General features: G+C 49.1%; 1 protein-coding gene and 2 pseudogenes across 1 annotated transcript; all 3 read right to left on the bottom strand.

The window, feature by feature from the left end:
* Positions 1-1166: 1166 nt before the first annotated feature.
* LOC100731371 (KH homology domain-containing protein 1-like) lies at positions 1167-1565 on the bottom strand. The gene has a single exon (XM_003467024.1). The coding sequence runs from the start codon at positions 1563-1565 to the stop codon at positions 1167-1169; it is 399 nt and encodes a 132-aa protein (XP_003467072.1).
* A 325-nt stretch (positions 1566-1890) lies between these two features.
* LOC111755932 (F-box/LRR-repeat protein 20-like) lies at positions 1891-3214 on the bottom strand (annotated as a pseudogene).
* A 10813-nt stretch (positions 3215-14027) lies between these two features.
* LOC100723629 (cyclin-dependent kinase 9-like) lies at positions 14028-15324 on the bottom strand (annotated as a pseudogene).
* Between the last annotated feature and the right edge of the window lie 453 nt (positions 15325-15777).

The raw sequence follows: 15777 nt of genomic DNA, 5'->3' as shown, positions 1-15777 counted from the left end.
AGGGGCCTTGCTGGGGGGAGCCACCTGCATGGTTCCACTTTTACGTGGGTCAAGGGGGCAAAAGTAGCAGCAGGGGAAGGAAGGGAACACCCCTAGAAAGGGGAGAACCAAAGTACAGAGGAGGTTGGGTGTGGAGTGCAGGCCTGCAATCCCAGCCCTAAGAAGCAGAGGCCGGAAGATCACAATTTCCAGGTCAGCGTAAGTACATGGTAATACCCTGTCTCAAAAGAAAGAGCCAGTGACGTGGTGACGCTGACCTGTACTCCCAGCACTCTGGAGGGTTTTGACAAGTCTGAGGCCAGCCTGGTTTACACAGTGAGTTCAGCACCAATCTGAATTATAGAGAAAGACCCTCTCTCAAAAAACGAACAACAAAAAAGATATCTGCAAGAGTGAAGAGAGCACCGGGCGTGGTGGTGCACGCCTATAATCCCAGTACTCAGGAGGGTGAGGCAGGAAGATCATTGAATTTGACGCCAGCCTGGGCTGCATAGCAAGACCCTATCTCAAAAAGACAAAAAAGAGTGAAGAGAGGACTGTGTCTTAATTGGCATTTATTTAATTCACTCCTAATACTGGAGATTGAATACAGAGCCTTGATGGGAACCAACATAGCCAATAGTTTACTACATTTTTTTTGTTTATAAATTCCATATTGGGCTGGGGATGGAGAGGTCGAGTTAAATTCCCAGTATGAAAGAAAATGAATTCTATGTTCAATAATCAGTGAAGCCAACACATGATGATTACCCTCATTGGAGAACGGGAACATGTACTTAACACCCTAACCATGTTCAGCACCCAAATATGTCCCGCACTGAACAGGTCCGGTGCTCAAGCTGGCCTCCAGCTCACTCTAGGGACCCGGCCACAACTCACAGCTTCCAGACCTCAGTCAATAGCTGGTGTCCTCGGTGGTGTTGTTGCAGGGAGCAGGCAGTTCCCCCGCGGACAGTCTCCCCACACACGTGGGCCTGCAGCTGCAAGACGGAGGATCCCGGTCCACTCCGTCCCTGGCTCCCACTCTGTGCCTCTCACTGGGCGCCCACTAGGACTTGGGGGAGTCGGGCCCTGTGCCCAGATGGACACGAAGCTCCCCCAGCAGGCACAGCAGCAAATCCATAAGACCAGGAGAACTGGAGGCAGCTGCAGGGCGATCACTGTGCTCAGGCTGCCCGGGCCAGGTCCCCTGGGGGTGGCTCCCCGCGTCCTGCCGCATCCAGATCTGCCAAGCTCAGCGGGCGGCTGCGCACACGCTGCAGCATCAGGAGGCCCCGGGCCAGGCTGCCTGGCTCCCGGCTGCCCAGGCTGCGCACCAGCTCCTGCAGCCAGCGCTGCGCCCCCAGGGGCCCCACCACGGTCACGCGGGTGTGGCCGTCCGCCGTGGCCCAGGCCTCCAACTGGATCAGCGTGTGGCTGTGCTCCTCCAGGAGCCGAAGGTCGCTGTCCCTGCCGCCAAACAGGCGCTCCTCCAGCTCTGCGTCCATGTAGAAGACCAGCGGTCTGCGGAAGTGCTCGGGCTGGGTCCACCAGGCGGGTCCATGGCCTCCAGCAATTCCCTCCATGATTTCTGGGACTGGAAGAAATGTTCTGCAGCTCTGGAGCCTCCTGCCTCAGCCTTCTGCTCCTTGGCCCACACCCCCACTGCCTCGACTCCTTTTTAAAGGTTGGCACTGCCGGGTGTGGTGGTTCACGCCTTTAATCCCAGCACTCTGGAGACTGAGGGGACAGGATTACTGAGTTGCAGGGCAGCCCGGGCCACAGAGGAGATTCAGGGCTGACCTGAACTACAAAACAAAACACTTCTCAGGGAAACAGACTGATAGACAGATACACATTTTGAGGGGATTCTCCCCATGTTGCCAGATTGCCTACCCTACTTGTGAACTTTCATCTTCCTGCTTCAGCCCCCCACAAGTGTGACTGGATGATGCGGCATCCGCAGAGGCGCCTTCTGCTGCCCCGGACTGACTGGGGTGGAGTGACAGGTGCGAAGCAGATGTGGACTTTAATGTTGGCTGAGTGAGTCCTGAGTCTCTGGACCCCCGCCGGAGTGATCTGCAGAACCGTGGCAGAGCTTACCTGGCTCCAGGCTGTGGCAGCTCTCTGGTTGCTCCAGAAACGTGTCTGTGGTGATCGGGCAGGGGTCCAGCTCACTCATCTCCTGCTGGGTGGCTCCCCAGGTGGCAGATGCTGTAGTCTGTGGTGAGCTCACAGTGGGACAGGCTCAATATCCGAAGTCCAGGACACTATGTGGACAGCTGGAGTAATGTGCCACCATTTATCTGAGTGCAAGTTCATGGCAATTCCCTACCAAACTGATGAGTGAAACCCAAACTTGTCACCTGAGCACATCTTGCAACTTCTAATATTCTAAGCCCAGTACAGTCCTGATCTAGGGCATTCAGGATGGCATCTGTGACACTGAGCACTCAGAGGCACAGAGGGATTGCAGCGACTGGCACCCTCGGCGTGTAGCAGTGAGACCCTCATCTGAGCAAGTCTGCAAGTTCAGAGCCACCACTCAGGACAAGGTGCATGTATGTACTGAGAGCTTCGTCTTCTAGCCATGTGCGGCCTTTTAGGAATATGACCTTGAGCCCCTGCAACCTCTCACTAGTGCTTGAATGCCACCCTTTATTCGTTGGTCACCCTAAGAATTGTTTCGTTGCTGGAGCCATGGACCCCCCTCACTCAGAGATCTGAGAGACATGTTTGTTATCCATGTACAGGAAGCCAAGTCAGATGCTTGAGTTTGGAATGGAATTTACCAAGGCTAGGACACTTTGCATCTCTTCTGTGCATTCCCATTTAGATTCTGTTCCTCAGGGTCTCTACAGTTTTGCGCAAAGGTCCTTAATTCATCATCTCTTACTCCAAAACACCCATGAAAAGTTCCCTTTCATAAAAACTCTCTTCCGCATTGTTTTAAAATATGCTGTACTACCTGGCCCTCAGCAAACCTCTAGACATCAGCTGGGTCAATTTGCTGTCATCCAGAGCAAGGACATTCCAGGCCCTTGAAACCTGAGCACAGCGATACAAGGCAAGGTGATCAAGAAAAGAAAATATCCATAATAGGAGTTCTTTGGGAAGTTTTTTTTTAATTGATTCTAGCTGCCTTGCTATTTGCAAACATGGTCTAATTAAACCCGGAGTGCAGCCGGTGGTCCCTGTTCTGAGCTTTTCCTCCTCTTTCTGGGTGTCTCTGCATGGGAACAGTGCTGCCGCTGACTCTGCCTCTGCCCCTGTGGATTGCATTAAGGGCACTGCAGGGAGGGCTGGGGGCTGCCATGGGGCAGGTGTCTGCATATACATGGCTCAGTGCGTGGAGGGCGCTCCCAGAGCCCAGCCATCTGTGCCCAAACTGGGGCACCCTTCCTGTGGCCCCAGGAATATCTTGTAAAAGTAGAACTCAGATAATGGGCAGCCAGTCACTCACCCCCAAACCAAATGGAATGGGCCAATCAGGACTGCAGTGAATCCCAAATCCCTATAAGATCTTCTACTAGAGTTGTGTCTCTGTTTTCTCCTACTTCCTGCCTCTGCCTGATGCATCTGCTCACGGGTGTCACTGAGGTATCCTGATATGCTTAGTCTATGATTAGGGTCCAAATCCTTTTCAGGAGCCAGGCATAGTGGCTCATGCGGGAACCCCAGCATCAGAGACTGAGGCTGGAGGACTGCTTGGAGCTCAAGTCCAGGCTGGGATACACAGTGAGTTCCAGGCCCGCCTGAACTGCACAGTGAGATGCTATCCCCTTAAAAAGAAAAACCAAACCAACCAAACAATAACAATAACAATAAAACAGGATTCTAGCCTGAGATGTCTAATCATCAATGCCTCAAAATCTCATTTGGGAGAAATAATCTCTTAAAGCTTTGAGGTGTGACTCCATGTTCCTAAGGAAATTCAGGCCCTGCAAGCAATCAAGTTCTTTCCCAGGGGTGCTGGGTGGGACAGGCTGAGGACAGGCTCTGCTGCTACTCCTATAAGATCATTGCCCCAAAATACAATCATAGAAAAGTTCTTTGAGGCGGGTGTGGTGGCTCACTCCTGTAATCCCAGCACTCGGGAGGCTGAGCAGGAGATCTTGCGAGTTGGAGGCCAGACTGGGCTACAAAGTGAGCTCAAGGTCAGCCTGAACTGCAAAGTGAGACCCTGTCTCAAAAAAAAAAAAAAAAAAAGAAAAGAAAAGAAAAGAAAAAAGAAAAAAAGAGTTCTTTGAGTTACATCTTCACAGCCAAGGAATTCAATTAACTGATATCGACCAAGGAATCTTTGGGCAATGAAATTCATGTAGGACTAAGAACATTAACATGGGGCATCACATTAAATTCTAGAAAGGGCATGTAACTTCCATGTTAATTTTTAGGAATATTTCTTTTGGCAAATTAATTTTAATTTTATGAGTCTTAAAACAATTTTATGAATCTTAAACACTATGCACTTAACAGGAAAGTCAGATATGAATATAATAAAATATTACATTTTTACTATGTAATATGTATGTAGAATAAACATCAACATTTTCTGTTCCTCACTTTTTTTTGGTACTGGGAATTGAAGTCAGGACATTGTACTTCCCAGGCAGGTCACCTCTCTTCCTGTTCTGTCTACATCAACTGTTTGTTTGCTTAGTAAGTCTAAAAAATAACAACAGACATATATTCCGACGTGAGCTACAATGAGCATACAAATAAATTTCTACCATAAAAGCCATCTTTCCCTCAGTTAACACAGCTATGATAGTTTCACACAGGAGAACAGCGTGTTCCGCACACAACTGCCGCTTGCACTGATAGCAAGCCACTCATGTGGTTTGTTTTCTTTCTTCTTTGGAGGGACATACTTGACATCTTGCTGGTCTTCCTGTTTTTTTCAGAGGTTCTTGTGATGTTTCATGTATGTTTTCACCACTCTGCACTAGAATTTGCTGAGTTCTTTGGGCAGATACATACTGTTTTTCTGTTATAATTGATCATTTATCAGTTGCAGTCCCATTCCTCTAAGAAAATTTCTTCATGATATTTTGTGGGGTTTTTTTTTGTAAATTATGAAACTATCTATGCCTGACATTTTTAAGATTGAGTAAAACCCAATCATTGGGCAATGCTTTGTGTTTCGAGAGACATCATAGTTGCTGCAACATCTACTTTGCCTTTTGTTTAGTTGTAAAATGTGACCATCTCTGACTTACCATTTGAGTATTCACTAACAATCTTTTTTTCATTTGTCTGTTACTTTGTGACAAGATTTTCCTAGGTAGTCTGGGTTAATCTTGAACTCACTAGGTAGCATTGGCTCACCTTGAACTCCTGGATTCTCCTGTCTCAGCCCTGTGGGTGCTGGGATAACAGGCGTGCACCACCAACAGGCTTTACTATCAGTATTATCATCATGGTGAAATGTTGAAGGCATAAATATTATTTTGTGGTGGTTTATGCCCATAATCCCAGCATGGGAGACACTGAAGAAGGAGGATCACTGTGAGTTCTAGGCCACCCTGGACTTCATGGTGGGTTCAAGGCTGGCCTGAAATGCATGTCAAGTCCTTGTCTCAAGAAAAAAAGTACGACTTTACTTTACTTTGCTATAATGTGTTCCAGGCTAGCTTGGAACTCACTGTGTAGCACAGGCTGACCTTGCACTCACAGGATCCTCCTGCCTCAGTCTCCTAAGTGCTGTGATTTCAGGGACGCGCCACCACACCCAGCTCACTGTCAGTCTTATCACCATGGTGTAAAATTGACAGTATCCATACTGTGGTATTTTTCACCATACTGGAGTCTTTCTGAAATCCAAAGATTGTACTATACATTTCTCTATGGTGAATTTGAAACCTTTTTCCAGAAATCTCTTTGTTCTTGTGAATAGCTCCTGTGTTGGTCAACTGCTGTATTTTAGCAAATGTAACATCAATGAGTAACTCAGAACCAATTCTCAAATGTGACATTTGGGTTACTTTTTAAAATAGATGCAACAAGTTGGCTCACAACGTCACAGGTTATTACTGAATGAATAAAGACCTGGTACCTGAGTTCCAGGATAAACTTCTAAAGTCAACCTGTAAAATGCCTTCACATCAGCCAGGGCATATGGTTTTTATTTTTTCTCTCTTTGAGACAGGGTCTCACTATGCAATTCAGGCTGGCCTTGAGCTCACTTTATGTCCCAAGCTAGTCTCAAACTCCCAATACTCCTGCCTCAGCCTCTCAACTGCTGGGATTACAGGCATTTGCCACCCTGCCGGGTTTAGGGCACATATTTTTATAAGGAAGGTTTATTTGGCATACATTGCAGAAACCTTCAACAACCAAGGAATCATGCAAGTTATTTTGTCAACTGTCATGTATTCAGAAGGTGCGTATAAACTGCTTGACAGTTCAAAACAAAGCTTTCAAAAAATAAGTGAATAGCCAGCCACGGTTGTGCATGCATGTAATTCTAGCACTCATGAGGCTGAGGCAGGAGGATCACAGTAAATTTCAGGCCAGGCTGGGCTGCTTGGTGAGTTCAAGGCCAGCCTGAATGACATAGTGATACCCTGTCTCAAAAAAAAAAAAAAAATCTAAGTGAGGAAAACAAAAAGCATCCGTATTTGTTTCCCCAGCTGTGCTCTCTGTAGTTTTATACTTCGGTGCTGTAAACAGGAGTCCCATCTGTTGGGCTGGGCAGTTTCTGTTTCGCTTCTTGTCTGTTTCTCGTGACTCATGAATGAGGAACAGTATTTCATTCTGGGTTTAGGTCTCCTCAAGGAAGATGTTTTTGAACAAACTCTAACGTGGCAAGGGGGCTGGGGATTTAGCTCAGCGGCATAAGCGCATACCTTGCAAGCAGGCAGTCGTGGGTTCGATCCCCCGGTACCAATGAAAGGAAAAAGAAAAAAAAAAAAAAAAAAAGTTCTAACAGTGGCAAGTGGGGACATGTGTTTGTCAGCTGTCTGGATGGCAACCAGAGAGTAATCAGCAGCGCTGGGCACCACCACCCACCTGCAGGAACCAGCAGCTTCTAGGAAAAGGAAAGAAGCAAGGAGTGGTAACTCCCTGCCTGAGGCAGGCCAGTGGCTGGAGGCCGGAAATCCACACTAAACCTGGTGGGGGGCTGCACAGCCCTGGTAATCCTAGCTCTTGGGAGGCAGAGGCAGGAGAGTTATCCTGAGTTCAAATCTAGCTACAGTGTCAGCACACAAGCCCAGCTTATTTGTCTATTTTCTCTCTTTTCCTGGAACACAATAAGCCTCGGTGGTTCCCTTCCACCTGGAAATGAGTCCTGGCAGTCTCTTTTGGATTGCAAACAGTCCACCCTCTCCTGTGAACAGACCGCTTATCCCATTAGACCACCATTGAAACCATCCAGATGATCTCATGTTACCGGGTTTTGGGGTGCAAAGGTCTCCTTCTGGATGTGATTTCTAGGCTCTTTTGGTCCTGAGCAAAGACTTGGTCAAGACAATCGTAAAGGGCAGCAAAATTGTATTAGAGATAGGAAAAGAAACGGGCTCTGCACAACAAGTTTGGGCCAAAGGAAAAAAGCACACCCTACAGAGTGAAGGTGGGCCACCAGGTAAGAGGGAGCACGCGGCCAAACCTTAGCCTGGACCGTCCTTCCTCTGTCACCCACTCTTCAGGCTGAGGTCAGAATTCCACTCTCTTATAGAGAACCTGCTGGAGTTCTCGCGAGACTTCCATGGTGCAGGTCTTGGGAACTGCTACATGCGCATGTGCTGGGATCTTGTCCCGCCTCCTTTCCTAGATCGCTTTAGCCACGCCCTACTTTCCTGCTTTATTACTAAAGGCCAATACTACAGAGTATTAGATTCCAAGATTACCACTGCCCAAAACACGAAAACATTACCAATTCCAAACTGCAATGCCTCTCCTTTCACTTGGTGTCTACATTTCACTCTTGAGTGCTGCCTACCTCGCTGCCTAGTAAATCCCTTGCTTCTCACTGACAGGTCCCAGTGGGAGTCAGTGAACCTAGAACTACTACAAAAGGGTGGGTTAAAGTTTCAGCATCAGGACCCTCTCAGATTGGGCCCAGTAACAGGTCACATGAACCCGGCAGATTTAAGAAGTAGGGGAAAACAGGTTCTGAGCTCATGGTTCTGTAAACATCAAGAAATTAAATTGAGAACCAAAAGAGGATAGGAGATCTTATCAGAAATAAACAATAGCTCCTAGGGGCCTGGGAGCAGGGCTGAGTGGTGACTCACAAATCAGCAGATCACAGGAATTACTTGGTCTTTTAGTGGCCACCTGGCACAGGGTGCTGTGTGGATTTACAATGGCCAATTACAGCTCAGGCTTCGAACCCAGTTCTTCAACACAGGGTTAAAGGAAACTGGGATTTCACTTATTTATTTACTTTGCGTCTTCTTGAGATAGTCTTGCTATGGTAGTTCTGGTTGGTCTTGAGCTCACTTCATAGCTCAGGCTGGTCTCAAATTACAGTGATCCCCTTGCCTCAGCAGCCCCAAGGGCACCACCACAGAAACTGGGATTTTCAAAAAGAAGGATTAAAAAGCCAAAACATTATTTTTTCATTTTAAATGGCTCAGAACTCAGGAGTTTAGCAAGGGCAGGCTGCATCTCTGATTAGTGAGGAGTGGGCTTCATTCCCTGCTACCCCAGGCAGTTCACTCTTTAACCAAAGTCCTAGTTTACTGTAAATTCTTATTTTAATTCTTACCAACAGGGCTGCTCACCCACTCTTTCTCAAGCCCTTGATTTAGCTACTGTAGCTGCCTTACTCATGAGCTTAACCGAGGAAACAATTTTTTACAAAAGGACTCCAGTTTGAGGAGCTGGGTTATGGGGCTCTAATTCAGACTGGCCCACTGGATTTCCTGGGTGGGTGAGAGGCTGGTGACTGGGTGATTCTGGGAGGGGCAGGTACCCTGGCACAGGCCTATAATCCTAGGGCTCTGGAGGCTGAGGGGGAGAATCACAAGACAAATTCCCATCTAGACAGGGCAAGCAAGGTTGGTAGGGAGACTTTGTCTTAAAAGTTATTTATTTTGAAACAAAGCTTTGGTTTGTAGTTCACGCTAGACTGGAACTCAGTGTGTAGCCCAGGCTGGCCTGCAACTCAAGGGTCCTCTCCCCTCAGTTTCCAGAGTGCTGGGATTGAAGGCATGAGCCACCACACCCAGCTGTCAATCCTTAAAAAGGAGCTGATGCAGTAGTGCTGGTGCTAGGACACTTGAAGGCTGAGGCTGAAGGCTCCAGAGCTCTGGGCCATTTCCCCCAGTCCCAGTGATACAGGGCAAAGCAGAACACCCTGCTAGAAGACAGATAGGTGGAGTTTCTAGTTTCAAAAAACTGAAGACTGAACTCCAAGGAACAACGGAGGTGAAGAGTAGGAACGTTTGATTGAGATCAAACTCCTGAGGACAGGAGGGGACCCAAAAGTGCAGTGCAAAGAGTCCACTTGTCAAAGGAAATTTTATAGAGCAAGATCTAGAGGTGAGTACAGAATCAAGAGGTGGGTACAGTGTGGGGCGAAACTATGGTCAACCAATAAGATCCCAGGTATAGTTTCTTAGGTATTATTGATCCAGTGGCAAAGCAGGACACAAGCAAGGGGTTGGGTTATGCATTTCAGTGACTGATGTTTATCTAGACTTCATGGGACCAGGTGATACCAATTTTAGTATTCTCCTCCATTTACTGTTTTTCTTTGGGGAAGACAGGTAGGCCCAGTCTAGCTGCTATTGAACTGCATGTTCTTCCTCAGTCCCTACTGCCTGCAGGATGAAACCTGTCTGACTGCCTACCCAGCTTCTCTCCCCAGCTCAGCTGTCCGTGACCCCGGCAGCCATGGCTAGCAGCGATGGCCTGGGCAAAGACGGACTCGCTTGGTGGACACGGCCGGAGCACTTCTGCAAGCAGCTGGTCTTCTACGTGGACGTGGAGCAGAGATGTGGAGCGCGTGTTAGGCGCAAGGGACGCGCACGGGGACGGCCAGCTTCGGCGCCTGGAGCAGGACAGCCACACGCTGATCCAGCTGGAGGCCTGGGCCACCTCGGATGGCTACACCAGAGTGAGTATGGTGGGGCCGGCGGGGGCGCGGCGCTGGCTGCTGGAGTTGGTGCGCAGCCTGGGCAGCGGGGAGCCGGGGGCCCGAACCCGCGGCCTGACCATACTGCGGCATGTGCGCAGCAGTCCGCTCCACCCAGGCGACCTGACTGCTGCAGGCTGGGCGCCTCCCCTGCACACCCACCTGGCCCTGCCCATCGTCCTCAGGGTGCCCTGCAGCCTGTGGCTGCCCAACCTCTTCCCCCACCTGTGGATCAGCCGCTCTGCCTTCTGGGGCTCCTTGCGCCTGTAAGTAGGGCCCGACTGCCCTGGGGTCCACTGGGCGCCCCGCGAGACACAGGCACCCAATGGGAGCCGGACAGACACGCAACCTGCACCACCATCTTCCTTCTCGCAGCTGCTGGCCCAGCTGTGCTTAAAGATGTCTGCCCGCCAGGCAAACCCCTGCTTTTTGCGCCAGGGCACCCAGGAATGCCAGCTACTGAGAGGACACCAACTACTGCCCGAGGCCTGGGAACCATGAGGTGTGACCTGGGTCCCAGAGCGAGCTGGAGGCCAGCCTGTGTGCCTGGGAAACCATGTCCCACACTGAGCAAGTGTTCAGTGCTGGATGGCATGGGGTTGGGTGGGGCGGTGAAGATGCTTGAGGGCTTCTATACCTGTACAGAAGTCCTGCCAGGGAGGGTCGTCATCATGTGTTGGGCACTGTTCACTAATCAAAATAAAATTTATAAAAAGGGAAAAAGGTGTTGGCTATGTAGATCCATGCCAAGGTGCTGTGTTCAATCTGCTTAGAGGACAACCCTGGGTCCCCCTACTCCTCTCACACCCCGATGTCACTGCTTTACCCACTGCAATTGGATATTTCTTTTTCTTTTTTGCTTTTTGAGGCAGAGTCTTGCTATGTAGTTCAGGCTGGCTTTGAACTATGTAGCCCGGTTTGTCTTTAAGCTTGTGTTGATTCCCCTGTCTCAGCTTCCCAAGTGCTGGCATTACAGATGGGAGCCGCCCCACCCATTTGAGGATTGGTTTTGCTGGCAGTTTACAGCTCTTTATCCCCCCAGAGCTATTCCTAAATCACACTTCTCTAGGTGGAGTTCTCTGAGGCTTAGCTATTTAATTTAGTGATTTCTCAGATATTGGTGTCTTTAGAATCACCCGGATATTTTAAAATAAAGAGTCTTGGTCTCTGCAAGTTTATAGAATCAACAGATCTTGGGTGGGGTTTGAGAATTCATGCTTCTGGCACGATCTCCTGTGTGACTGCTGCTGGTGGTTAGCAGATCCCACTTAGAGAATACATGGACCAGGAGCACATCTTAGGGGACATCAGCAAACAGGTCCTGGGACTTCCATGTGTCAGTATGGGCATCCTCTGAGGTCTGCAGCAGGTGAAGAAGAGTCTGGCACCCAGGCTTTCTTCCTGGGGTCCCCTCCTCACAGGCTAATGCCCTGAACCCCTTCGGTGCAAGAAACTTCACTCCTGTTTCCCCTTCCTGGTTTGTGCTTCTGCCTCCCTCCCTCTGTGGGCGTGGCTGTCCCCTAACCTGAAGGTGCACAAGTTCTCCAAACTCCAGAGCTCTGCTGTCTCTGCTCCACTTTTCACAGTCTAGAATCCACCCTGCTAAAAATAGCACAGCTGTGGGTTCCTCTTTCTGTGTGTCTCTGTCCTCAGGAACTCACCAGCCTTTGCACACATCTCCAGGACGCTGCTTTTGGTGGCAACCAGCAAGAAAACCCATTTGACCATAGGAGGAAATGGTTTCATTTCCCATCTGTCTCACTGCAGGGTGGTTTGTGGACTGTGGCTGATTATGCAGCAAATGTATTAATTTTGCCCCTGCATCTGCAACGTATGCAGGGCTGGCGGGGACAGCTCACTTCCCCCTTTGCTGTGGGGACTCGAGACTGTGGCTGGAGTTGCCGGGGCCTCTGAGGGGCTGATTATTCTCCCTGCAGCAGGTGGGTTTTCTCTGAGACTCCTCAAGGACGAGTAGCCCAGTGGGACCAGGAGGCAGCTGACATCCCATTAGGATGGCCCTTGGAGGCCCTCTGTGTCACATCAGCTACTTTCTCTTTATTAGAAGCAGCAAACTAGGACCAGCTCATATTCAGAGGCAAATTTAAAGCTGGGGTGGGGTGGGGTGCATGCCTGTAATACCAGAATTTGGGATGCTGAGGCAAGAGCATCTCTGTGAGCTTGAGACTAACCTTGGTTATACAGTGAATTCAAGGTCAACCTACATTACATAGAGAGACCTTTTCTCAAAAACCAAAAACAAAGCAAAACAAAACAAAAACCCAAAACTAAAAGTAAAATATAATAATTTCAGAATGGACAATTTACCTAAACTGCTTTCAATTTTTTTTTTTTGAGACTAATTCTAACTATGTAGACCAGGCTGGCCTCAAACTGCAGTGATTCTCCTGCCTCAGCCTTCCCAGTGCTGGGATTACAGGTGTGTGCTATCATGTCTGGTTAAAATTCTTTATTTATTTGATTTTTTAAATTTTATTTTATTTTGTCTTTTTTGAGATAGGCTTTCCCTAGCAGGTTAGGCTGGCGTTGAACTGAGTTTGCAAGCCGGGTTGACCTGCAACTCATGGTGATCCTTCTGCCTCAGCCTCCTGAGACATGTGCCACCACAACTGGATTTTATTTGATTTCTTGAGACAGGGTTTTGCTCTTGTTGTACCCCAAAAAGGCCTCCAAGATGAAAAACAGTGCGAGACGATGTCTTTTTTAAAAGAAGCACTTTTATTTTAGCTGGCACCAGCGACACAGTGCTGATGGAATTTGCAAAGCTGTACAACTGAGTCAGAATTTTGACAGATTTTTATAGCACATTACCCGAGTGATATGACAGAGCAGGACTTAGGAAGGCCTTTGTTTCCCTTTGCTTGAGGTCAGAGATGTTTTGCAGTTGGTGGTTAGCCCTTCTTTTTTTTCTTAAGTTACAGCCCTTGGTCTGCTAATTCCAGGAACATTTATTTTTCACAAAGTGAACAAAGGTTAGCACAGCATCATTTGTCTCTCACAAAGGGAACCATGGTTGACACAGCAAACAGGTTACTAGGGTGATGACGCATACAGAACAGTATGGTGACACCTCAGTTAGTTTATAACTAATTTATAACAATGTGGTCGGTGCTCCAGGTAGATGGTTATTAGAGCAGTAATATAGAGCATAACAGTTCCGTGGTCTAAACTGGCCTTGAACTCATGGTGATCCTCTTGCCTCTGCCTCCCAAGTGCTAAAATTACAGACCTGTGCTATCAAGTCCAGCTTCTTTTTTTAAATGATTTTTCATTTTTATTTATTGAGGCAGGGCCTCACTATGCAGGCCAGTCTGGCCTTGAGTTTACAGTCATCTTCCAGCCTGGTCATTTTGAGGGCTAGGATTACAGCTGTTCACCACCACGCCTGGCTTTAAGAAACTAATGTTTTTTTAACTGGAAAAAAAAGTCAACTTTTAATAACCCATCAGACTTCATCTAGGAATGCCTGAACAACTGAGGCAAAAAACACAATAAAATTCTCCTACTGAAGAAACCAAGAGTTCTCACAGGTCCCCGTGCTGCTGGGGCAGAGGCCAGGGGCAGGAGGCTCCCAGGGTCAGCTCGGATTCCCTCTCGTCCCTCACCATCCCAAGGAGGCCTGCAGAGGCGACAGCATCAGTGAGGGACCTGCCCCTCCTCCTGTCCCACTGGCCCCTTAGGAAGTCACCGCTTGGGGAACCCCTCCAGCCCCGCTTCCCATCCTAAAGTAAACACAGATCTTCTGGTCAGGGGGAACTGCACCCCGCATCCCCCTGGCCTTCGGCCGAGGTGCTGCTCGTCTGCTCCACTGGCTGCTTCTGGTGCCCAGGCAAGGGGTTAAACAAAACATGGAAAAGAACTGAAATGCCATGAGGCCTCCGCAACGCAGGTCCCACAGCAGAAGAGAAAGTAAAAGGGCACCCCAGGACTGGCGGCCCGGCCATCAGAACACTCGCTGGAACTCTGTCTGGTTGGTGGTGGCCAAGTTGCGGCTCTGGTCTGTGTGATCTAGCTGCCCTTCCAGCATGGCGGTGCCAGGTACTCAAACATGGACGTCAGGTGGGTGGACAGCATGCCCTTGAGGTCCGAGGGCACGGGGTCAGATCAGAAGAAGTCATGGTTGAGGGCGTCGTTGCTATCTATGCACTGTGCAGGATCCAGGACCAGCAGCTTGTCAATGAGGTCCAGCGCGTAGGGGTCACGCATGGAGGCCTTCAGCCTGTCCTTCACCATGCACTTCTGGCCCTTGACCAGCTCCAGCTTCTCAAACAGCTCGTACTTGTCCACATTCGGCCACACCTCCGGCGTGATGGAGCCACAGAGCTGGCTGATGAGGGCGAGCTGGTGCTGCTCCGTGTTGCCCAGCATGATAGGACTGTGGGTTCACATCTTGGCCATGATGCACTCTGCACTCCATAGGTCAATGGGTGGACTGTAGTTCTGCTGCCCGAGCAGCAGCTCTGGGGGCCAGTACCAGAACGTCACCACACGGTTGGTGTAGCCGTTGGGCTGGCTGCTTTTGGCCAGGCTGAAGGCCGGGGCCAGCCCGAAGTCTGCCAGCTTCGGGACCCCATCCTGATGAGCAGCCTTCATGTCCCTGCGCAGAATCTTGTTCCTGTGGATGTAGTAGAGGCCGTTGAGCAGCATCTGCATCACCCTCTTGATCTCAGACAGCGTGAACTTGACTAGGACGTTGCTCAGCAGCCCCGCAAGGTCATGCTCGCAGAAGTTGAACACCAAATATATGCTGCCATGGTAGCGGTTATACAGGGAAGCTTTGGTTTGACAAATCTCAATCAAGTTGACCACATTCTCATGTTTGAGAAGCTGAAGGATCTTGATCTCCTGCAAGGCGGTGATGGGAGCCCTTCCTTCTCGTTCTCCATCAGTACCTTCTTCAATGCCACCGGTCTGGTGGTGCTTGGCTTTAAACACCTCGCCGAAGGTTCCTTAGCTGATCTTGGCAAGCTTCTTGTATCTGGTCACCTCATCACAAAAGGGGCATCACACTGAGTCATACTGCTTTGCCATGGCTGCCTCCAAAGCACCACCACCGCCACCTCCAGCTGCAGCAGTAGCCACAGCCGCACTCCCAGAAACTAAATTTTTAAAGAATTAATTATTTTATTTATTTCTTTTGGCAGTCTTTTGCAGTTCAGGCTGGCCCTGAACTCTTTATGTGTCTAGGCTGGCCTTGAACTCAAAGTGATCCTTTTGCCCCAATGCCCTGAGTGCCAGGGTTATAGGTGTGTACTGCCATGCGCAGCTCAGAAACTAAATTCTTAAAATGTCAAGCCAAATAAATGCTTCTTTAACAAAATAACATTTAGTTTTTAAGACAGTTTTGGTAAATATAGTTAAAGCTGGCGTTAGAGTTCACAGTGATCCTTCTGCCTCAGCGTGCTGAGTGCTGGGATTACAGGTATGTGCTTCCACAGCCAGCTTCTTTTTATCTTTTTCAAAAATTTTTGGAGACAGTGTCTTGCTAGGTAGTCCAGGTTGGGTTTAAACTCTGGATCACCCTGTCCTGAGTCGTTGGAATTTCAGGTGTCTCCCTACACACGCCTTTGATGGGTAGCTTCTTAACTTAGTGCTTCCTCCATACCTCATGTTACAGATGAGGAAACAGGCTCAGGGTGTGGGCCTGTGATCCCAGCACACAGGGGAGCAGCGCACAGCTGCCGGGCCCACAT

The sequence above is a fragment of the Cavia porcellus genome, unplaced genomic scaffold, assembly GCF_034190915.1.
Source record: "Cavia porcellus strain 051 isolate PalLab524CR breed Dunkin Hartley unplaced genomic scaffold, mCavPor4.1 scaffold_6, whole genome shotgun sequence".
Classification (NCBI taxonomy): Eukaryota; Metazoa; Chordata; class Mammalia; order Rodentia; family Caviidae; genus Cavia; species Cavia porcellus.
This window is presented reverse-complemented; position numbering and strand designations above follow the sequence as displayed.

Bases quoted from the DNA above. Each gene is read 5' to 3' on its own strand.
- LOC100731371 (XM_003467024.1), bottom strand. From the start codon at position 1,565: ATGGAGGGAATTGCTGGAGGCCATGGACCCGCCTGGTGGACCCAGCCC.